This window comes from Neodiprion fabricii, chromosome 7 (genome assembly GCF_021155785.1).
Source record: "Neodiprion fabricii isolate iyNeoFabr1 chromosome 7, iyNeoFabr1.1, whole genome shotgun sequence".
NCBI lineage: Eukaryota > Metazoa > Arthropoda > Insecta > Hymenoptera > Diprionidae > Neodiprion > Neodiprion fabricii.
Window position 1 is genome coordinate 5440122 of NC_060245.1, and position 25625 is coordinate 5465746.

Here is a 25625-nt window from a genome sequence, read left to right on the forward strand (position 1 = left end):
CGTTGTTTCGGAAGTCAAATACGTAAGACGTCTTAACAAACAAATTACATTCGGCTTTGCTAACATTGTCCAGAAAGTATTGAATATATACTAATTGCATCGTTCACAAATTTGGAAATTTATAATACTGATCGAATATCGTTTTCTGGTATTGTGTATCAGCAGCGAAAACAGCTGTAGACAAAGCGTAGCAAAGTCTGGCGCTGGTGAAGAGACTTTGAAAAAGTCTGTGTGGCGTGCGGGTCGCGACACTAACGGACGAACACGCTCATCATTGACCGAGCCATATGGTTTAGTGCTGGATTTCAAGCCGTGAGCGTTTAGTTCGACTCGGTGAGCGTTGCCCACCGTTTCACCGTTCGCTGCTTTCTCAGTTCCCGGTTATCGAAGTGTTGAGTCGCCATCTTGCGTATCGATCGTGGTGGTGATGCTTGTTTGTTTGCAGCCAACTTCAGTCGGGTGTAGAAATTTCTCCACTTTTTTGTAGAGTGTGAAGGTCCTCCGTCGTTTGTGCTCTCGATGTGTGCTGCCCCGTGATAAGGAGAGAGAAGAAAAGAAATAAAAAAAAATAAATAAATATACACATAATAACAACGTGTACCCGTAATAACGACAATAGAAACCTAAAGAAAAAAAAAAAAACATCAATTTCTTGTTTGAAAATTAATCCATCAGTGTGTTGTATACTTGTAATAATTAAGGAGCCACTTTCCGGTGAGTAATTTACGATAATATAAAAACGGTGAAAAATCTAGCAGGGTATTAACGAAAACTAAGTATGTAGAACTCTACCGACACGGTGAAATCTAGAAACTCAAGTCTTGCCCAACTAAGGGGAAAAAAAGGGCCGCCTTACTCCGACCGGAGTAGAAAATCAGCACGCTACATTTCGATTAAATGAGGGTTAGATTCGCCCGATTATCACTTATTGGTGTGCTACACATGCATTCCCTAAACCTTTCCTGTCTCTGCGATGTTAACGCGATATTCGATAGCGTTCGGACCACGTAGGTAACCTGTGTGAATGTGTGCGTGTCTATATTCACGTCGAAAGATGAGATACGTCATTTTCCGTTGATAAAGGAATCGTATTATCGGTGTGTTCACAGTTCAGTCTGAAACACAGGCGTTATCCGGATAATTAACTTAAATGAAATTAAATTAAATTCGCATACGAATAGACGCACGGCATGTGTAACGGCTATATTAACGTTTAACGCCGGACACTGACTAATAATAAAACTAGCCGTGATCGCAAACGTAACTCAATTCACACGAGTGGATGTCTCCAATTTATTTGTAACAGGTAAGCCAATTTTGACGAGAACGTTGCCTGTACTGATTAACTCGTTTGCGATCTCTTATTCCAACAAGGTATGTATGTACTTTTCGCCATGCCTTTCAGGGCTGTGCCAATTTGTTCACACTCTCATCCATGCCTCTGTGCGTCCACGCTTCCGATATACGTATTATACACGTTTAATACCATCCACCACGTTTTCAATTTCTATAGGCGACTATTAGGAAGATGATGATTCTCCGATGTGCAACATCGAGATACTTGCGGATTTTATGACTCATGATTTTTAATCTACGTTTCTTTGCGTCCGTTTCGCACAGACTCGGGTGTTAATCGGTTATTTAACCCGACATCGCGATGAAATCGGAACACGTAATTAACGGGTTATGAAATATTCTACGTGCTGCAGCTGTTCGCTCGTTAATTAAAATAAATCTATGGTTCGGTAGTCGCAACGACTGTGTGGATAACTTCAGACATACACACACAGTAACGCAGCTTTTGAGGTTATAAAGTGCTGCTGCTGTAGATGCGAAAAAATCGCCTTATATACACATATATAGCGTACCGTTTTTCGTCATCAAGTTTCGAATCTACAAACCCGGTTGCCCATGCAATTCATCGTTTCGAGTTTTTTCTAAACACGCTGAACAGGCAGCGAAAATCGCGTATTGATCGAACGGCATGAATCTTACATGCCACTCAAGGCAACAAGTCGCAATCGTACGTATATATGCGATCGCTTTATTGCGGTCTGCCTGCCTGCCTGCGAGAACTCTCTTTGTTAGCAAATTCAATGTTGTTCTTTGTGCCGATATCGATTGTCGAAACGATCAAATACGTTTGTAGGTGTACCAGCTGTATCGACGAGTAGATTGAAGTTAGTAACGAAATGTTGGGGGAAAAAATCGCAATTTTTTAAATTTTACAACGATTTTTAAGGTACTAAGATTTGGAAGTACGAGTTTGTTTTGTTTTATTATTGCTTAACGATTTTTTGACAGTTTCAAAATCTTCGTAACGTTACCAACTTCAATTTGATTCTATATCGGCAAAACACCTGCCTTCCATCCATCGCCTAATGAAATCTGCACAAATATATATTTATACACGTATGTCTAATTTATATTGTTACCGGAACACCGAGAGTCGGTCAATTGATTAATTATCGCACATGTATCAGTCATCGACGAAGCGAAGCGGCAATTCTAGCGGTCTTCAAACTCTACATACGTGTGCAAACGACCGTTAAGATTACTGTTCATCGTTTATTTGTTAGTCGGTGACTTATACCGATGCAGCGATGAAACGACAACAATATACAAGAAAGGAAAAACAAACATAGACTACAGGCGAGGTTGAAGTTAGTAACGTTATCGTAATTACAATGAACATTTTGGAGAAATCGCTGTTTCACCATTATCGGAATGTTTGAAATGCGGTAAGTTATAATAACGCAAAAGAAACTCATATTTTAAAAACTTGGCCGCTTCAACGTCACTGTAAAATTGCCATATAGTGACTCCTCCCCTCCCCCCAATGTTTTGTCACGCTAACGTTGCTAACTTCAGCAGCCTGACTATAGTCTACCTATACCTACAACATTGAAGTAACTAATTATTATCGCAATTTATGTCATGCTTAACTGTTTTACGTATACACAGGTTGTACGAATACAAAAAAAAAAAAAAATAATAAAACCTTATCGCAAATTTAATCACCGGTACCGTCTGTAAGTCCATGTATATATACATATAATATGTTATGCACTCACGATGACTAACCGAGAGCAATGATTTTGATTTTCTTTCCTTTCGTTTCGTAATCTTTACCTCGTCGAACCGAATTTCCTTTCTTCGTGTGTTCCGTGACACACGATTTTTTCCGGGTTTCGATGATCGTGCCAATATATACGAGGTTGAGAGATTGAATACTGTAATAATATACGATTTACCGATCATCAACCGTGTGTATGTATAATATCTGTCATTTCTGTATAATATTCGCATAAGGTTCGCTTATCTCATGAACCAGAAACGGTATTGTTTGTCCGAGTCGCGGGCGGAAATCGCTCGATGGTCAAGCAACGTATGTATAATCATAAGTTGTTAATAAATGACGAATAAAAGCCACGAGAAACGGTTTCGCAACAGTATCATACATACGCAATGTACATAAGGTATATATTTAATACACATATTATACATCTATACGCCGTGAAACCGTCAAATTACAAACATTACTAGATTAGGCTCTTCGCTCCAAATATACAAATTAACTTACCCACGTATGTATTATAACGTCCACGATGCATAAAGTATACGATCAGTGACTCATATATTGTAATAGGTCTTTTATATATATATATATATATATATATATATATATATATATATATATATATATATATATGTATAAAAGACCTCGGCAAAACGGAATCGGTTCGTTCGATATTTAAATTCGGAAAAATTGCTAGACCTTAGTTTCGTTTCAATCAAACGTTATACGTGGAAACGGAAAACACGCGGGGATGTTATGCCTGTAAAAAAAATAAATATAAATATATATATATATATATATATATATATATATATATATATATTCATATAAGTAACAATACACGTGCAGAAATGTACGTTAGTATATCACTGAAATCACACTGTTGGCAAAATCCTTTCTTTCGGCATGGCTGGCCAAATATGTACTGTGACGTCACTAGCTAACTTGTGTGCGAGGAGGACGCCCACATCCACCACCTTGTGCTTGCTTCTTTTCGCGCTCTCTCTTCTCTCTCTCTCTCTCTGATTTCGCGGTCATTTGCGAACCCTAAGCGTCCCACGATATTGCAAAACCGAGGAAAAGAAAAAGAAAAAATTCGATCAAAATCATCACGATCGGTTATATCGGGTGTACATAATGTATACGTGTATATAGAATGGTTTCACAAACAGCGTGACATGTTATCGACTTTTATACACATACATATTTATTTTTTTGTTCGCTCTCTCTTTTTTTTATCACCACTCCTGAAACCTTATATTATCATTACTCGTATAATCAGTACCAATAGACTCTTGTTATTTTTGATTCTATTTTCATGATTCCCTGCTCACGCACACTTCTCAACTATTCATTATACACAACGTATCACAATTACACTAATTCAACTGTTAGGCATGATGCATTGTAAAACACTCCGAACATCGGATTGATTGACTCTATTGCCATCGGTTATACGCGTATGCGATATTAATATTCGAATCATCAAACTTAACGATTTTACATTGTTTGTGAACTAGAAATTTTCCCATGATGCTGTATTCGATCTTCCCGTTACTCGTATCAATGAAACGATAAGTATAATAATAAAAACAACAACAATAAAATAATTTCAATGCCAATCGCTTCAGCTGTTGTTGTTTCTTTGAGTAATCACAGATTGTTGTTAAATTATAAATCAATGCATGCTATCGTTTGATGAATATTAAATTTGATCCTGTTCGTTTTTTTTTTCTATACCAACAGTACGTGTACATTATAAGATATTAAATGTAGTACCTTTCAGAAGAGAGAATAGTTTATGAAATCACTTGAGAGTGGCTCGTCCGTAAGACAGCAATTCTGAAACTAATATAAGACTGTCTCTGTAAAGCTGTCTTGTTGAGAAAAAAAAAAAAAAAAATGTTCATTTTTATCTTTGAAACGTTTTATCGTGCGGCCCTGAAGTTTTGTATTGATTGATACCATTGAAGTAATCGGCCGGTATTGTCTCGTAAATGGATTGAATGTGGATTTGAAACGTTGGTGTAAATCAGGTTCTCTTTTTATCTTTTATTGAAATATCTTTTCATCGCGAGTATCTATATTTTTTAGTTAGAGGTAAGGGAGAAAAGTATACGGTGAAACGAACGTATTAAATTCTCCGGTCACGATTACGGTACGAATATTTAATCATGATACATACTCGATCTCGTCGTTTATAATGTAAACATTATTTTCGCCGACAACAACCGAGCCGATACAATGGAAAATAACGATAGAATGACGTCGGGAAAAAATACGAGAATGGAACGAAATCCGCCTTCACTTTAGGCCGAAAGATGTTGTTTTTTGCGAGAGAATTTTTTGTTGTAAACTTGAAAAGAAGTTGCGAAATTGTCGAGATTTATTGCACTGACACGTCTTCTTCTTCTTCTTCTTCTTCTTTTCGGTGTATCTCAGATGCAATTTTCCTCGGCCTGTCTTTGATGTTATCAGCCGGATATGCTTGAGAAATATTAAAGTTCTCGTTCGGTCTCTTCAAGTCTATTTTTCAGTTTACCGAAAGGATTTGGTAACCTTAGAGAAATGTTTTTCTTGATTCACCAAATGCCGATTTATTTAAACTAACAAATCATTTTTTCTCGCCTATGTATGTATCGAGCATCGACTATTTATACACGCCATTGTAATTCTTGCCAATGCTAGCTGTTACAAATAGATATCGTTGTCAATGCTAACTATTGTCAAAGGTCGTTGTGTTGTATATACGAAGACCGGTGTCAAAATATAAGTAGTAACAGGTGTCTAAAGAAAGAGTGACAATGAATTGTCTAGCGCCATTTCTTTCGTAACAAATAGTTGAAACGAGTGATTACATATGTACATTTTGTCCATTACATGTAATAACTAATGACGAAAAATGATAATGACGAGGAAGAAAAATGATAATGACGTTTGTTTCGAGATCAAACCATTCAATAATATATGTTTGGTAAAAAATTTTTCTTTCACCGCTAATCAACTCTTTCATTCACGCTCGGACTCTCAGCGTTCCACCACGTTTTTTTTTTTTTCTTGCACTTTTTATTTATTCAACTACTTTTTTGGTAACAACTGCCGAGTTTTTTGGTTCTATGTCGTCCCTGAAATAATTTCCCAGACTAAGAAATCATATGAAAATTTATTTATTTATTTATTGCAAAAATAGCACATTTGATTTGTACTTTTCCACGAAAAAAAGGCATTTTCTGCTAATCTATAATGAAAATCCGAATGCTAATTTTTACACAAACCACAATTTTTCTTCTTGTTTTTCTTTGTCCGCGCTTTTTGAACTTTCGAATTTCGAATTTAGATTCGTAATCAGTGACCCGAAAAGCTCGTGAATGCAAAATTTCAAGTGAATCGCATGTAAGGAAAAATGTATGCACGAAAGGGTTTAAAGGATGTTTGCTTTTAATGAAAAAGTCGTTCGATCCTTATTTTTATGAATGTTATCATTCCGGTCTCCGTACGTAATTCGATGATTACGATGACAAATAATAATTTTTGTTTTCCAACTACCGATTAACTACGAAATCTGATCGATGCAGGTGGACTAAATTTTTTGGTTTGGACGAAGAGTATCTCACGGTAATTTTGCGGAAGAAAAAAAAAAGTAACGGAGAATTAAATTTTGTTTTTTACTTTCCAAACCGCGGTCTCGGCTTCTGGCAAAGCATTGCCCCTGTATTCAAATAGACTTTTTGTAAATAAATATAGATTGAAAATACTTGGCACTCCTTTATGGGTCAATACTGAAACGTATATATGCTGGTCTCTCTCGGTAGGTATGTACACTCCTGTTCATTAATGGCTTTAGAGTGAAACTAGCCACTTGTGCAGTCTGTCTCTCTCACTATCGCACGATGAACACCATTCACGGGCCAACTTCACTTCGTGGATGTACAGTCTGGTAAAGAAATTAACAAAGCAAACAAAGTGATCGATTGGACTCGGAAATTTACAAAACGAGACCAATAAATCGCGGTTGATTCAATCTTGCGAAAAGAATCTTTCTACTCGAATATGGGAGAGAAAACGAAAAATTTTATAACACGCGTTGCAACAATTACGAATCATCGATTGATGATTCTTTCACAAAAGTTCACCGATTGTTTTATCGTTCCGTTTTCTTTTTCTTTCTTTTTTTTTCTCCCAAAATGTTTCTTCCTAATCGTGAACGTGAATTTTACTCACGAGTCGTTTGTAATGAATTTTGAGGCGTTTTTTTCATGTACGTCTCACGTGTAATCGATTAGTAATCAATGACTATTTTGGATGTTACCGTTTATTTAGAGAAATATTTGAATCTCTGCACAATCAGCCGATGTTTACAGTGAATTCATTTCTACTGATGCGAACTTGAGTTATGATTCATGAATATTTTCAGGGTGTCTATTATCACGGAAAAGCCTTGAACTCTTTATACATTAAAATAAAAATCAAATAAACATTTACTATACGTATGTATATAAATTTTGCTGTCAAAAACCTCGTTATAAATACCCTGAAAATTTTCAAAAAAAAAAAAGAAAGAAAGAAAAACAACCTGGAATACCAGGGAATTTTGAAATGAAACATTGGTAGACACCCTGATTTTTTACAAATGAATGTTAATAAACATGGTATCAGTATAAATAACATTATTACATAAAAAATTGCAGTTTTCAAATTTCGTTCAGTTTTAAATACTGCTTACGATTATTTCGTTCTTGTTCAAACTGTACACTCGATGGACACTCGATGATATCGGCCCTGGGAGTGCATTGTACCTGCACCACATAGCACGTACTTCTATTTAATCTTGAGCTTGGTGTGATGCCTGTAGGGGGACTTGCATAGACCAGCATGTAAATGTAAATGCCGCGGTATGTATGTGCATACTTATGTACACCATGTACTTACTTACCTACCTGGTCAGGTAAATACACGCTAGCGCCAAGACGTGGATACCTAGACTGAAAAGAAACTGACTATCCATTGTTGGAAACTCGCCCACGAATTTAAACCCCACGCCTGCATTGTACGGTATAAGTTCAGACTTTGCTTAAACAGACGGAACCAGAAATCGAAATTCACTCTGCCCCCGGTGATTCATGATAACTATTTTATGGCGTTAGGAATATCCCGCGTCACGATGCGAGGAGCGAGGCTCTGGCAAGGTCTCCTCTCAATATGCTTATTATTATACACTTTGTAGTAGTATGGATGAACGTTTAATGTACTTATGTTGGAGCATATATACACACACACACGCGCGTGTTAGTTTCACGTAGGTGCATGATTCGAGCTGTAAATCGCGTCCACTCTTTGACTTTGTTCAGGTACACCCGCAGACCATTGGGTATAACCCTGTCTCTGCTTCTGGAGCGCGTCGGTATACCTCGGAACATCCAAGAATCACTTCCTTATAAGCGTACAGGATTTTCTTTGCGAGTAAACGCTGCTGTATGTTGCGTTGCCTAGCATTGAGGGGAAAAAATATCGGTAAAACAGACCTACCGAGTCGTTATCACTTGAGGCAAGTTAAGTTATGTAATCACTTTGACGCTTCGGCTTGGGTTGTAAAACAACGAAACAACTCGGAAACACGACCAAGTTCCAGCTATCGAGGGTAGAGATAAAGAGGACTATTTTCGCGTATAGAAAGTGTCCGTAAAGTAGAAGCAAATTGAGATGGCGTTGTTGCAGTAAAAATTCAGCTAAGCGCCAATCAGATTCTTACCCTTATTGCTTACGAGCGTCATTCTGGTGACTTTTTTTAACTAATATTTCTCGCTTTTTGGTGGACACTTTTTTAGTCGAAAACCCATGCGAGATACTCATCCTTACCTCTATCCTACATAGTTACAGCTCACTCGCGAGGACTTTAAACGCACTGCCTACCGATAACTCGGTAATTCTGTTTTACCGATAACTCGGTGGGTCTGTATTACCGATACCTCGGTAGGTCTGTTTTACCAATATCCCCCCCCCCCCTTCATGGTAGGCAACCCAACATACTGTGACGTTTGCTTGGAAACACTGTATGTGAATAATTGTGTAATACATACGCGACGCCCAATTAACGTATTTACTCACTATATCATTATTGCAGAGATCGATCGAAAGGTTGTAATACTATAGAACTACCTGATGCACGAGGTTAATATTTATTACTTTAACGAAACCAAATATATTGTAACCCGACTGACGAGGCTGAAGTTAGCAAGTTTAACTTAACTAATTATCATTATTTGCACAATTTTGAAACGACTTTTAAGACGTCGCCTTTTTAAAATAAGAGTACGTTTTGTTTATCATAGTTTACAGATTTTTAGACATCTTTAAAAGTTTTTTCCATTGTTGAAGCTTTGGGACGTTGAAGTTTGTTAAACAACTCCAACGCAACAAAATGTGGACGTGTAAAAAGTCTATTGTTTTAACTATCGATGATATGTTTCAGGGAGTTGAAGTGGTTCGTACAATTCCGATGCAAAAAAGAAAATATGTGTATATAATGAACATAGAATTTGTTTGTTTTCATTAATAAGGGTTAACAAAGTTAAACTTTATACGATTAGTTAGTCAAACGGAATGAAACATAATAAACGTAGAATTCACTTGTCTAAATTATTGAAGCTCCACGAGGTTGAAGTTCGTTCAACTCTTAACGTAACGAAGTGTCTATAGACAAAGAATTCATTTCATCCCACTAACGAAGCTTCATTACGATTATATTAAAGTTCGTACAACTCCAACGAAACGAAATATGAAAATACTTATACGTGTGTATAGAATTAATTTATTTTCAACTTTAAATATTGTAAAAAATTCACGAGATTAAAGTTCGTAACTTGAATAAAACGAAATATATACATAAATTTCTGTCGACAGTCAGTTCCGACTATTGCAAAAAGAAAAATACTGTCTTGATTTTACAACTTTACGCAAAACGACGCCGAAGAAGTTGAGTTTATAAAAGATACGATAGACAGACAGTTCTAAGATTTGCGAAAAACGATTTTCCACATCATGTTAATAAAAAAAATAAAATAAAAAAAAACAATTATTGACATACTCATCGCGAAATAACGAACTGTAATTTTTGTCATTTCATGCTGTATTTTTATACAGCATATATACATATATATATGTGTGTGTGTATGCATTAATTTGAATGATGATCCGTTAGAAGAAAGCTTTATTCGAGTATAGGACCGGAACTTGTTGATTGCAACGCGTTGGACGAATATAATCCATGCATATGCATAACATGTGTGTTACGACGTGCTCACGCATGAAAATTCGAACAGACGTTGACTGTGATGTTGAACGAAACGGTTATTTTTACATTTCATACATCTATTTGAATTCTAGCGCTGCGTAGGATATAGCTTATTCAAGAAGAGCTTATTTTTATACAAGCACACAGTTGAAACGGTTGATCAATCAATCAATATACGTGAAACTAAATTGGCGGGGAACACGCACGTAGCAGTTATATTTATAAAATTTCACGTTACGCAACGTTTCAATTGGATTAATAAATTGAACGTTTCGTATGGCTTCTGTGTATGCATACATACGTGCACGATGAGGCGAATATATTACAACTCGTTTAACGATGCAATTGCACTTGATGCAAGGTTTGAATCACTAAATTGATAAGAATTTCGTTCGTTAGAGTAACTGGAAAAATTGAGTAAAAATAAACGGATATCACAAACTTCGCATGCATGTTCCAAAAATTATCCATGCATTTTATCGTATAGTATAAATATTTCTTCGTCAACGACACTGGCACACTGACATTGGCAGTGAAATTTATATCTCATACTTTTCGTGATCGTAATCGTTGTCTACTCATGCGTCCGTGAAATTAACAGACGTTCATTCTAAGATGCGTTGGTAGATGGGCTGATTAACTAATTTTCAAGGTTGCGGTACTAATTAACCCTGACTAGTCGGTGAAATTCACAACTTAGCCCGTGCGAGAGTTTCATTCGGTAGTTTGTTGTCAACTTTATTTTTATTATTATTTTTCTCGTTGTCGTTTAAAATTATCACGCATCTATACATCTCTGACTATTTCTGTAATGAATAACTTACTTTGAAATATTATTTTGTTCCTACAGTATGCAGAATTTCATAATTCTGAATCAGCCTATTTGCCTCGCATTTCGCGTTTTCTTTTCATCAGGTTTTCGTTCGTTGAACATTTCATACCGAAAAAAAAAAAATAAAATTAGGTTCAAGAACGCGACGTATGCAAAATTATTCTTACGGTTATCTAAGTGTGAACAAATTTACATACACAAAAGCATAAACATAAATCTACCGTTTTGTGTAGCGAAACGAATAATTCAATTTTCAGTTCCGTTTACCGCTCAGTCTTTGACTAATTTCATTTTTTACCACAATCGAAAAATATAGTTCTACATCTACTGTTGTTACACTTTCTTGCAACTGTTGCTATGAAAACAGTTGTAATTTTTTTACGGTTCCAAACCGTAGTTTGAAAAATTCGGAGAAAGGTGTAACAAATGGAATATTAAAATTTGCCACAGCTAAATGATTATTTAAATATAAATATACATCGTAGTTTATATATTAATATTACATACAGTATACCAATGTCGCTCTCATACGGTAAATAAATATTTTCCATTACATAATTAACTGACATTCAGTTTCCGCTGTTGACTAAACATTTTTTTTATAACTTCACCAACCACCGAACCTCGTTTTTTTTTTAATTTTTTTATTTATTTTTTTCTCTGTCTAGGTACAGATTCATATTTATTATCATTATTATTATTATCGTTGTTTTTTTGTTAATGTTATTACATGGTATTACAAACGCGTCGTTGCGGTTGCTGTTTGATTGATAGAAAGAAGAAGAAGAAGAAGAAGAAGAAGAAGAAAAAAAACATCTAATGAGCGATTATAAGTGTATGCCGTGCAGCAGTTTGGTGATAGTTCGTGTAGCTAGGGAAGATTCCGGAGTGACCTCCACCTCCGCTTTTAAATCTATTCTGGAGATGGTTCTTGGCTATCTTTAGAATTTTCATTGGCCCAGGCTTTGAATTTAAGCGTTTCCCACTAGGAAATATGTCTCTGCAGTTATCTCTGTGTAATATATGTACAAATATATATATATATATATATATATATATATATACATACACATATACTTTGTCAATGACGTGCATTGTTATGTATGTATCAAACATGCGATAATATGTTGCTGTTGCAAATTCACCGTGCAATATAATCTCGTTTGTATATATATATTTTCAAAAATATGTCATAGTCACGGAAATGTCGTTTTTGTAGTTCAACTGTAATGCAAGTATCCCGTTAATTGTATATCTATACTAGGGTGGTTGTTGTTTAGGGTGTTGACGAATTTTTACCGCCCCATCACTGAAATCAATTTCAAATCATTTGAAAAGAGTCGCCAAATTTTTTCAGATTCTTACAGCAAGTCTGAGATAGCCCGCATTGTGATCGAAGTTTCTTACGGAAATGACACGAGAAAAACTTTTTTTCGCATTATATATTTTATCGCGAAAGTAATAATGTTCCGAAAAATCTGTAACTGCGAGGTTTTAGTCGGCATTAGCGATGCTGTGTGAAAAAAAAAAAAAAAAATACACATCGTCGTACGAGGCAATCTAGACGAATTGCACTTCCTCTAAATAAAAGAAAAGCCAGGTTTCGAGGTTGTGCAATTCGTCTGGATTGCCTCGTACGATGATGTGTATTTTTTCCCAGATAGCAGCACTAATTCTCACCAAAACCTCGCGGTTACAGATTATTTGGAACATTATTACTCTTGCAATAAAATATATACCGATAAAAAAAGTTTTTCACCCATGTTAATTTCCTTAAGAAACTTCGATCACAATGCGGACTATCTTAGATTCGATGTAAAAATATATATATATATATCCAATGGAAGGTTTATGTAATATGTGTAAATAAAAAACTTGCACTGCAGTTTGTAGCGTGTGAATTTAATTTATTATCCGTATACGCAGATGATTTCAGTGATGCCCGAAGGAAGGAATAAATTCACTTTCGCCTCTATATTTCAAAATTATTCCGCAATTGTCGTGTGAAGAGATACGTATAAGAAGAAGAAAAAAAATCTACAACCAAGACAAAGTTATTTACGTTAATTATGACTGTTTTATTTGTAGTTACGATTATTGTTATTATTATTATTGTTTATTTATTTATTCATTCATTTCTTTTTTCACATCGACAGGTGGTTGCCTAAGAATTAACTGCTACGATGGTTGATTACTACCGGATCCTCGATGTCTCACGAAGTGCGACTGGAGCGGATATAAAAAAAGCGTGAGTATATATTTAATAATATTTCTATGTACCGTTAACTGTTTTTTTTTTTTTCTCAACCATTCAATGCCGATATTAGAACCTTTCATTTTCATTTCGTATTCCTGGTCACGGTTTTAGTAACAACGGTTATTGTTTACTTAATTCTCGAATGTTGGGGAGAAACGATCTCGATACGCTTTGTTACCTTATGAATAACAGACGACTAATTCGTCATGCTATCAGGAAAAAACCGATACCGTCACGTTTTAACGATGTATTTTCTGAGAAGCTTAATATATATATATTATGTTATATTATTTTATCGAAATGAATAAATTTGTAATTATTATATCTCAACCATCACTAAGTGTGGAAATTTTAGTGTCATTATAATTCACTTCTTTTCTTTTCTTTTCGTTTCTTTTTTTTTTTTCTCGATCTTGAATCGATATTGAAAGAACGTGATTATTTTTTTATTTCTTTTCCATCACGTCTTTTCGTCAAACTTACTCGACGAAAGTAATTAAAATAAAAATGTCTTTTTTTCGGGAAAATTCTACCGGACATTTTTCGAAAGACAATTAACCGACAAATTGAAATCTTGGGAAAAAAAAACAGAAATACTTGGTCCAATTAAAAATATTTCTACATTTCTATGATACCTGTAAAGCTATCATCACCTTCCAATAACAAAAAAGAAAAAAATGACCTTTTTTTGTTTTTTTTTTTTTCAAAATTCAACTCTTTCAGCTAATAATTTATTCTAACCTTGACAGTATTTTTACAATTTGTAGAAAGTTAATTTTTAATCGTTGAACAAAGACCGTACGTTTCCGTATAAATTCTTGTTAAAAGTTTAACAATTTTACAATAGTTTCATTTGTTCTTATTTGATATATATAAAAATTTGGTGTTGAGTGTTGAGGATAAAAACGGATTTATATATATATAGTATTATATATATATGTGTGTGTATGTAGAAACGACCGACGGAAATACATGGTGAGAACTTGACTAACCGATCTCTACCGCAAAGTGATGCATTTGTTATTCATACCGTCTCGGATGATCTTCCGTGTGATAAAACCCGAACGTCAAGCTCTCTTATTTTTTTATGGAGGGCTCTGACCCGTTTCACGGCCACCGAATGTAGCATTCACAGAGAAACGAGAACCGAAATGAACTCTTCCGTAACTGTCACACGATTGTTGTAAAAAAAAAAAAAAAAAAAAAGGAAAGAAAGTAATTCGGTAAAGTAAACTACGGAATTTTTCTCGTGCATATGAAATATTTCTACACCTGTAATATAATATTATATAAATGGTTTTTTACGTACCAATTGCGAGCTTCGTATCTATTTCACCATTTAATTCGATTCGAATGGTAAAAACAATAGACACATTTGTTCAGAGTTGGTGAAAAAATTTGACCCTGATTTTATACTGGCGTTGAGGTGAGTTTCATTTTTTTTTTTTTTTTTTTACAGTCGTTAGAAAATTTCAATCAAATATCTTTCGTTACATCGACAGTTTTGATTATATTTTTGAAATTGCAAGAAAATACGTGACAAGTAATTATTTAATATGATTACTGTTGTCAATGCTGTACATTTTTGTTGTCAACGGCAATGTTAAATCTGATTGTTTAGTTCGATGGAGTTTTTCAGTTGAACAAAGCCTTAATATCAATATATTGTTAAACTAGCGATAAATGATCGCAAAAGTTACGATAATAATCGAAAAGTATAGTAACACGTAATAGATTTCCTGCTTACACTTGCTAAGCTCATTTTCATTTTGTATGCGTAATTGTGTTTATCACTTATGGTGAAAAATGATAATTGTTTAAGAATTAATACTAATCACAAACAGAAGTTTCTCTCATATCAAGTGTAGATAACGTTGACGTAACGAAACATTGAGGAAAAAATAAAACCGAATTGTTTTGCAATTATTTATAACGCTCTTGAGTGAATTGAGTTTGCTAAATAATATGATGAATATATTTTGCATTTTTTATCTCGCCTTATTGCATTTCTTTATACAACCATGAAGTCACGAAATAACTTTATTTTTTTTTTTATCAAAAAACGCATAATTACCATAACGTTTTACGAAATTCAAACGTTACTTGTATATTATTAAGTCTTATTCCTTTGGCCTGATCCTACATATTTTATATAATCTTTCGCAAATTTATCCAATCCAAGCTATTATTTAAGCTTGAAATGTGAAAGTTGAAGATTAAATTATTATATTAGGAATGCTGAGCCGCTAATACCAAGGGTAAAAAAACCTGTTTCGTTTTTAGCTTTCAGATTCAACGTCCTGAAACTTTATATTCACGCTTCGGTTTGAATTCTGCTTCAAAACGATTTTTCTTTTTTTTGTTCAAATCGAACCTCTCTCACGTATTACATATCAGATTAACATAAGATTTTGTTGCTAAAAATTAAAAAAAAAAACAAATATTTTGCTTAGCTAATAGTTGTGGGATATATTTTTTTTTTTTTCCTTCAACTCAAATACTTAGTTAATTGTTATTATTATTCGGTGTAATATTTTGAAAATGTTATCCTGACTCAGATATTATTTTGAAAAGTGAAATTTGTACTTTTGTTTATTTTTAGCAATGTGCTATTGTGCCGATTAATTTCCTTTTTTTTTCACCCAGATCACGATTTATTGTGCAAGAATTTTTATTTATTTTTCAACCGAGGAAAGTTACCTTCCTTATCGACAGACGGTATACAGTTTTTGTCTGCGCGTGCCGATTCGCCCGATTTCGGTTTCTTGATAACGAATCAGGCAATTTTATCATTGCGATAAGTTGATAAATTTCTCATTTACTCTGAAACCGCATTGACGGAACGATTTCAAAAATTTGATCTTTATTTTATACTGTTTTCTCTAATGGCTTATGTTATAAAAATTTTTTCGTAATATTTAATCTGTCAATTTAACGAACGATGTATTTTTCTTTGTCGGAAAATATAAAAATTAACTTAACGATACAAAAAATACGTTTATTCTATTTGTATGAACAATTAATTTTATTTACGTTCATTGAAAATAATTTAGTAATACTTTTGTTACAGATACAGAAAATTAGCGCTAAAATGGCATCCCGATAAGAATCCAGAAAATTTAGACGAGGCAAACAAGAAGTTCAAGGAGATCTCGGAAGCTTACGAAGTTTTAATCGATGGTAAAATTTTTATATGTTGTAATCAATTTTTTTATCCGTATTTATTAATTATTCCGAAAAACTTATTATTCATGCAAAAAACAATTTTTTTCTCACATTTCCCGGCTATCAGGAGTCACTTGCTTGGCATGCATTTTACGTTATAATTTGTCTTGTCACTACAGTCGTTTAATTTATGAAAATATTATTATTATACTGCTAATGTGATCGTTTCGATAAATCTTCTGGTATAAGTGAAAGGTAAAACATTTTTTAAAGGATACCCTCACATCGATACGAATATCAATGCGTAATTGAAATTTGTAACAGCCTAAACTGTCACAACAGCTTTATCCAAAGCAAGCTTTGCGCATTCATTCATCTCGCTAATAGATTTGGCAAGACTAGTAAAAAATTTTGCATCATTTACGTACACTTTATTAAAAATTTTACAGTGGTAATTGGTCGACGGTCGCTCATTTATCAAATTTTATGCAACCACAAAATTAGAGATAGTCTTTATAATTATTCTAATTACATCAACTCATGATAACGAATTTTTAAACATTTTTTTCTTTGCTTTTCATCGTCGAGAAAAGTACCACGAAAGAAGTTTCAACAGGGCTCGAGAGCCGCAGTTTCAAAGTGGAGCTTTTAGTTTCCGTTTCAATTAGTTTTAAACTTTTTGCTTAAACCTACGACACTCTGGGAAAATGAATCCTCAAACTTTGCAAGTCCTTCTTTCATTACGGTTCCATAACTATGACAGCTCCTTATTCCACTGGTTGTACATAGATCCATGTTAAAATTCCAAATTAAATGGAAATAAAACGAACAAAAACAAACAATATTACAAAATTGCAAAAATAAATTACCGCATGGTTGTGATAACACGTGTCTCTGGTGACGTAAATACCAAGTATGTAATATGTAATCGATCTTGGATTGGAAAAAAAAAAAGATAATAATATCAACGAAATCTAGGACCAATTACGTTACCATTAGTAAACAATTTTTTTTTTTTATTCACATCAGTATAATTTACTCGATATAATCTCTTCTTTTTTTTTCGCTCTGATTATTGAAATACTAACAGATTAATTATATCATATGTTACTTTGAACATATAGTATGTTGGTTATGTATAAATCAATTGATAATATTTAACCCCGTGGTTTTATAGTTTTCATATGTTTATCAAACGTCTTCTTTGTTTTTTTTTTTTTTTTTTATATTCTTTTTGTTTTTGTTTTGAAGGAAACAGTTTCCCGTTTTAAATTGTGTTTACAATGCTTTTGATAAAATCAATCGATTGGACGGAAAAAAAAAAAAAAAAAACACCTCTGTTTGTTCCCGGATTGTGATGTGACCTGATATTGGTATCCAGATGCGAAAAGAAGAACGTACGATCAGCGATTGTATCAGAAGGCGTCGTCGAGGCCAGGCCGTGGATTCACCTTCAGGACTTTCTTTGACTCTCCTTTCCAGCGATATTTTGGTACCATTGATAAAACAAAAAAAAAAAAAAAACACACTTTAAGAGTGTCTCCAGAATAAGAGATCCCTGAAAAATTGTTTTCCCATCAAACGATATATATATACGTATATGTATACATATAGACACACATACCTATATCGCTAATGCTAAAACTGGTTTCTCAGACTTCATTATTATTCAACCCATGGTAAAATCCGAGTTCATAGGTGCTGCTGTTGATTATACAATTTGATGTTCTTCTTTTTCTTTTTTTTTTCATCTAAATCTTCGTTACAAAAATACCATTGACATTGCCTGAAAAGAAGTTTTCAGTTTATACTTCTACAACTCCGTATATTTTTATCTGTATTTATTTTTATGAAATTGATATTAATTTTCCACCTACGAGTTGTGTTCTTTTTTACGAAATGTCACGGATTTTCCTTATGAAAAATGAGTTTAACAAAAAAGAAAAAGAAAAAAAAAATATGTATTTCGTTTCTTGTCAGAATTTTAATGAAAAGTTTCTGAAAAAATATTGATTCTAAAGTTTTACAGAAATTTTCTGGGAGATCATTTAGGAACGGACATGTTTCTTGTAGATGCAACAGGTTGGAAAAATAATACCAATTAACTTTGTCTTTCTTACTTCAAAATGAATACGCTACGTCGACAATGAACGGGAATTGAAAGTGTTCGAGTTATCCGATTGATTTTTACAGCATGTTTCTTTGATATTATCAATTGTCTATAATCACTTCTACGTCATGTGAGAATAGATTACATTTCGACAAATTCTAGTTTGGCATATTAATTTTTTTTTATAAAATATTGCGTAGGTCGAACGAAAAGTTTTACCCCAGTGTTATTTTAATGGGAATTCCTTCTACCAAATAATCCAACGGTCGTTACCAGAGAGGCACTCATCACAACTAGCAACCTTGCCTTCTAACAAAACTGCGCTGGCTGCATTTTTGCTTTTTCAATGAGATGATATGATTTTTTATAAACGTGCGTGACTGAAACCAAGAGGAGTTATCCTACAATCCATATTCAAATAGAGCGCGACTTACAAAAACAATTAAACATTGTTGATCGATTAACGTTAAACCGTTTATAAAAAATCATCTCATCTACACAGTGGTACTGGACTACCGGGTTATCAATCTCCAAACCCCATCGTCGTTGTCTACTAACAGCCCGCAACCCGCATTTGCTTTTGGATTCGGAGTGAACACGCTGCTATGAGAACTGCATCTAAACATTGTTTTTCTTGTTTTTAATTTTATAGAAAAGAAAAGACGCGTCTATGATCAGTTCGGAAAGGAAGGTCTTCACATGCCTCCCGGCAGCAAAAGGCGTCACGAGGATGAATTCGACAGACAATTTGGCGGTCCGTTTGTTTTCAGAGATCCTGAAGACGTGTTCAGAGAATTCTTTGGCGGAACACCATTTGAGGATCTATTTGCTGGTAATTACTAGTCACATAATTTAACGGATTTAAGCGTCTATAATTTCTCATTCCAATTGATATTTTCTCTCTTAAGGTTTTCATGGGGGCGGCACACGTCGCGGACTTAACAGACACAGTCATCCGAGCAACAACAGCCTAAGCGCACCCTTCTTTGGACCACTAGGACTCAGTTTGGGGCCACATTTACAGGATGTACTCGGAGCCAGAGACGGGAGTTTCACATCGTTTAGTACTTTTAACAGTAGCTTTGGCGGACCGAGCAGTGGAGCAGCTGTGAAGAGGACAAGCACATCGACGAGGTTCATTAACGGAAAAAAGATAACAACGAAAAAGCAAGTATTTCCGTATAACGATCCGCTTGTCTTAATCAATGCGGTGAGCGTATAAAAGTCGTTTGGAAACTGACGTAAAATATAAGTTTACGCATGGGATTCTTGTTCCACATTATATTTATAACTAACTCTCGATGTGGAAAAATCACTGCCTTTTAACATTATTAGTAGGCTAATGGAAGTATTGTTTTTAAATTTGTTACAGAGTATGCGAGAACGGGAGAGAAACGATAATGTCCTACGAGAACGACGTGTTGAAGTCAAAGACAGTGAATGGCGTACCACAATCTATAACGTACAGTTAAATTGAATATTCCCCATTCGTTAGATCTCTGTCCAACGGTTGCACAAAATCCCCTCCCCGATCATTAATTAAAAAAATTGATAACCAAACCTCACTGATATATAAGTTATAATACCATTCTTGCTGTTAACAATAACGTGGCAACGTTTGCGCATTGCAATATGTCACGCAGTATTAATCCAATTTTTAGGATGATTTTTGTCTGTACCCCAAAGCCATTTTGAGGCGAAAGTCTGGAGTTCTTTGTGTTCCTCTGATTTTTTTTACCAACTAAACATATCATATCGCTCTCAGACTAATAATTTTAAGCGTCGAACTTAATATTATAATATGAAGATGCATACTAACAACACTTATTGGCCAATCTTGCAATTTAAGACATCACTTCTCTTCGGCTTGGAATTAAAAACTTGCGGTGTTATTTGTGTCGAACGTCTCAGTAGTTTTGCAATGAATGCAAAAGAAAAAAAAAAATCCTTGTCAATGTCAATATTTTGACAGGTGTGAGGGGCCGTCTACGAGTCGTCGGATTACCGAAGAATCCAAAGGTGCAAGTTTCAATCATAATATAAATCAAGATTCGTCAAAGTATTCGAATGATTTGAAATCCAAGAAGAAATCGCCGATAACTTCATGTTTGAATATGAGAGCACAGAAAAATAAAAAATAAGTAACCAACGTCTGCCAGTATACCTATTTTTAGTTCATAGAGTTGTCTATAAATTTCGGTGTCTCTATAATTATTATATATTCAAAAGGTGAATTGAAAACGTTAATTGTTTACATTTCGATTTTCATCTTATTCTTGTTTGTTTACGAAGCGGGAAATCAGGGAAAGTTGAAGTATAGCAAAAGTAAAGTAGAAAAATTATTAAAGTTTTGTTTGAGAAAACGGTGGTGAAAACTATTTGAACAAAATTCTGAATAAAGAATATCCGAATTGAAATGAGATTGCACGATGTCATCCGAGCTTGACATATCCGTAGTAATGAAATTGCAGAAACCGAGACGTATTTGTAGAATAAAATTGAAAAGCTAGCATAATTTGTAAAGAAAAAAAAAAAACAAACAAAAATAGAAACAAAAAACGTAACAAACAAGTGAGAAGAAATTGTTTGAAAAAGAAACGAAATATCGATATTTATCTGCATACAGATTGCTGTTACAAATAATTGTTTGTTAGACGTTGGCAATGCTGCTAGATAAAACAAAAATTGAATCTATGAGGACAGCCTGTGCCGTTAAACGAATTATAGCCAATGCTACGAATATAGTAAGAATGAAACTAATTTATAACGATTAAACAAAAAAAAAAAAAAAGCAAATGTATCGAAAGAACGTATGTTGTAATGAACTTCGCGACGCTCTAACCACACTACACATATACTATAAGTTACACATAATAAAATAACACCCATTCTAATTTTAAATAGCCTACGTTATAATACCTAGATAAATATTCAAATAAATTATTCTTAATTATTTTGTTAAGGAAGGTAAATTTTAATCGTGAAAATCATTCGTTCGGTGTGTGCGTCAGGTATAAATGATGATACAAATCAAAGCGAGTATCCCTTATTCTTAGCTTATAATTAAAAATCCAAGCCCAGTCTGCCCTTAAAAACTGTGTCGCCCACTGTACGTTTTTCTTAAGCAATTAATTGACTACGTATGTGTATATAATGATAAGACAAAAATGTTAAGCTTCTGAAAAATACACTACCATTATTCATTATTATTATCCTTTCATTATCAAGTAATGCGAGTTTTAAAGAGAATACGCTTGCAAATTTTTTGTGCGCGAATTCCCAAGACGAAACTAAATTTGATTAAAAGTTCGCGGCCCGATGTAAAATCCTTCGCGTATGATTTAAGAGTTCAGGAAATTTTAATCTGCACCCTAAACTTCCGGGATTCTGTGATTATAACAATAATGATTGTTGGTATAACGGTAAATAATTTCTACCGTTAAAACGAATCTATATTAGAACTATTGGCAATTTCAAATGTCGTAATGATTTAATATCGACCGTGTCATAATCCGTATTTCGGTTAAAAAAGGTGATAATGATTCGTAATATCAACAGTGAGACGTGTAAATCATCTTTTATTAAATCATTTCTATAACACCATAATAAATATAATTGGTAATATATTTATATTTCGATTTGTCGCACAACGTTGACGTAACGTTTAATTTATACTATCATGTGATATAATTTTACCCTTTCCACTTGGTATCGACATATTACCAATTCATACCATATATTGCACAATTTTAAATACCAATCCTTTTTAGACGGATTATGTAAATGATCCGCGAAACAAACAGCGAGAGTTATGAATTGATAACAAGTCTAGCAGGGGTTCAATAATTTATGCGGACATATTATTTGTGCGTTGTGTGTAATATTTGTTTGTGTTTTACAAGTGTCGTTTTTTATTTGCTATAAAAATTTTTAAATTGTACAAATCGTGTACTATGCGATCGGTATTGGTGCAAATATGAATAGAATAGAGGGGAGAAGAAAGTAGAAAAAGCAGAAATTGACATACAATTATGCAGGTATCATATAATTTGATAAAAAAAAAGATTCTATTTTTTTCCAATAGATGCGACAAGCGATGCGACCTTGGCGATGTATTTTTCTTTTGCTTCATCCTGACTCATTCCTTTTTTCTGTTCCCAAGCATCCCACTTCGCTTTTCCTTTGAAATCTAGCATGCCTGGTCGTGCTGCAAAATTTCGAGGAATTGTATAAAATGTAATTATTTCATGAAACAAAATTCACGACAGAGTCAATGCGTTATTTTGGAGAATGTATCTATTCGAAATTTTAGTCAAATGGTGGCGGTAAATATTGAGGTATTATGGACTACACTAACTGGGTCGTATTTAATTATAGAAACTGGTTTTGATCGCATATTTTACCCTACACTAATTTAATATCACAAAATGAAGGCCCAACAGTTTGCACGATCTTTTCTGTACCTTGATATTTGAATAATTTTGTAAATGCTCGTGGTTATTATCAAATAATGAATAACTCTTGCTGCATGCAAATTTTCAAATACCCAATGCACACAGTTGATTATTCTGTCGTTTGAGCATGACTTTTAGAATTGAGGCCTGTTCATTGCTTTCATACTTCCAACATATTAATAGCTTACAATTAGCGATAGTGTACTGAGTTTAATTACTTGTAATAATTGAAAATATCAAAGCATCGAGCAGATCTCCATGGACTTAAATGTTGACGGGAATAAAAGCAATTTTTAAATTGTATTCGTAATATAATTACTTGTATTGATGTCACCAACGCTTGCCTGTTTAAACAAGGCGTAAATTTCCAAAAGATCGGCATCGGCAGGCTGAGAAGCCAATTCGGTGACTTCTTTAGCAGCTGCATTAAATTTCTGTGGAGTTGAATCGTAATATTGCGATTAATCAGTGAAACTTCGGCTGGCCAATAATTATTTCAATATTATTAGCATGCCGTAAACATTATATACACACGCAATTCACAACGTTTCTCATTTCAATTCAAGGCTTAACAACATTTTGGATTATCATTCGCATCTTTATGTATCAGTTCGATTACCATTTTTTCTGCCGTATGCATTCATTAAACTTACTTACTTTAAAGGTCACATTAAGTTAAAGTATTCGTGACTGTATACCCGCATCTATCGTTAGTCTGCAACATATTTTTTTTATCACGTTAACGACTTGAAAAGAATGTTGAGTCTAATACTTGCGATAAAAATGGAATGATAAGTTGAGCAATCGCAGGTAAAAGCAATTTTTTATGACAATTATACATAGATACCTTTGCTTCCGGCTCAAAATTTATCTTTCTCCAGATAAACCTCTCAACCGACAATCTGATTGGCGGTCAAGTTAATTATAGTCATTCAACTGGACAGTAAACTTTTTAGCGGTATTATTTTCAAAACTAATCGATTATGTGATGTATACAAATAATAGACATATCGATTACTACAAGGTTGATGTTAGTAACGAAACGATGAAAAAAAAATCACTATTTTCTAATTTTTACAGTGATTTTAATTTACAAGTAACTAGGATTGCATAATATAAGTATGTTTTGTTTTATTACAGTTTACTGAATTTTAAGCAATTTCAAAATTGCGAAATAACGGTTAATTACTCAGCATGAATTGTTGCGATATCGTTACTAACTTCAACACGATCGATTATTCTTTTTGTAAAGGTATAGCTTACCTCGTCTAAAGACATCTTTCAGCGAAGTTAGTTATCTGACTGATTCACAGATGGCTCTACCTGCGTACATAAAATTATCAACAAGATCCAAACGTGGAAGGTGCATAATTTTACACTCTCGAAATTGCCGGAATAATTATTTCAAAATAGAAAAAAAAAGAATCCTACCTACTCACCCTTCGAGTATGCGAGGGAAATTTCGAAATTCAAGGTCGAGTCGTACGAAAATTTCTAAGGAGCGACAAAAGCCGGCCTCTCGCGTTCTCGACTACACTTAACTTGACCGTTGACTGGCTGCCCCGAAGTGGACTATGAACTTGGGAAGCGCCTCTACAATCGTATCGCGCCTTCGTTTTGCTAGCAGCCATCTGTAAATTCGAATCACATAGTGGGGGAAACACCGCGTACCGATGTTCTCTGTTGAGCGGTGTGAAGTTGCATTATAATTTCAGGGTTCGTACGCGCAGGGAAAACCGTGAAAAGTCAGGGAATTTCAAAAATAAGAACGGAATTTTCGGTCTGTCGAAGAAAAAAAACTTCTCATACAAAGTACCGTCGAACTTGAGATGAACTAAAAAAAAAAAATAGTTGCACGTAAAATTTTCTTTCGTTGCACAACTTTGTACGTTCTAACTTATATGTTACTTAATACTGTTGGCGAAAAATTAGCTCTACAGCTGTATAGTTTTTTCTCTACTCGCTTTTATAATTTAAAATCCAACAAACAGAGTAACGATGTTTCTTCTTTCTGTTTCAAGTTTCACCCGGTATAAGGGACATGTGATACAATTCTTTGGCAACTTTTCTCCATTTTTCCTTAATTGTAGCCCGAAGATGGCTGACTGGGACTGGGAAAAAAATTAAAATAAATTATTATTATGACGACCATATCCGATGAATATTTTTCAATCACTATTCGTTATGATCGTCGTGATAATTATACGAGTGCTTCTAATGCCGATATTCCTGGGAAACTTTCTATTGTGCGTTGCGATAACCAATTTACCGTCATATACGTTTATATTCAACGAACTGCATTATTACGAAATGAAAATCAGTTTCGTGCCTATAAATAGTTCAACAGTTATCGAATGGAAATAAACGAGAACCTGTTCATTGGATATTCATTGCAGTTCGTCACATTTCCATTTGATATGTTGAACTTGTCTAAAAA

General features: G+C 34.1%; 2 protein-coding genes across 6 annotated transcripts; one reads left to right on the forward strand and one right to left on the reverse strand.

Annotated features, from left to right (window-relative positions):
- The first annotated feature begins 291 nt into the window (after positions 1–291).
- LOC124186510 (dnaJ homolog subfamily B member 6) lies at positions 292–22711 on the forward strand. 4 transcript variants are annotated; one of them, XM_046578275.1, is made up of 8 exons: positions 292–714; positions 13359–13450; positions 16530–16639; positions 18006–18116; positions 19387–19566; positions 19643–19901; positions 20107–20196; positions 20707–22711. In XM_046578275.1, the coding sequence occupies exons 2-8, from the start codon at positions 13386–13388 to the stop codon at positions 20873–20875; spliced, it is 984 nt and encodes a 327-aa protein (XP_046434231.1). In that variant the 5' UTR covers positions 292–714; positions 13359–13385; the 3' UTR covers positions 20876–22711. The 4 variants fall into 4 exon arrangements, with proteins under 4 accessions (XP_046434231.1, XP_046434234.1, XP_046434235.1 ...); XM_046578277.1 differs by lacking the exon at positions 292–714 and adding an exon at positions 1082–1306; XM_046578278.1 differs by lacking the exon at positions 18006–18116 and having other exon boundaries at positions 304–714.
- On the reverse strand, positions 22293–24793 carry LOC124186516 (acyl-CoA-binding protein homolog). Of its 2 annotated transcripts, none has more exons than XM_046578292.1 (4): positions 24628–24793; positions 24452–24511; positions 23508–23622; positions 22293–22941 (listed from the first exon to the last, which is right to left on the reverse strand). In XM_046578292.1, the coding sequence occupies exons 2-4, from the start codon at positions 24464–24466 to the stop codon at positions 22802–22804; spliced, it is 270 nt and encodes an 89-aa protein (XP_046434248.1). In that variant the 5' UTR covers positions 24467–24511; positions 24628–24793; the 3' UTR covers positions 22293–22801. The 2 variants fall into 2 exon arrangements, with proteins under 2 accessions (XP_046434248.1, XP_046434249.1); XM_046578293.1 differs by having other exon boundaries at positions 24620–24793.
- Positions 24794–25625: the final 832 nt, after the last annotated feature.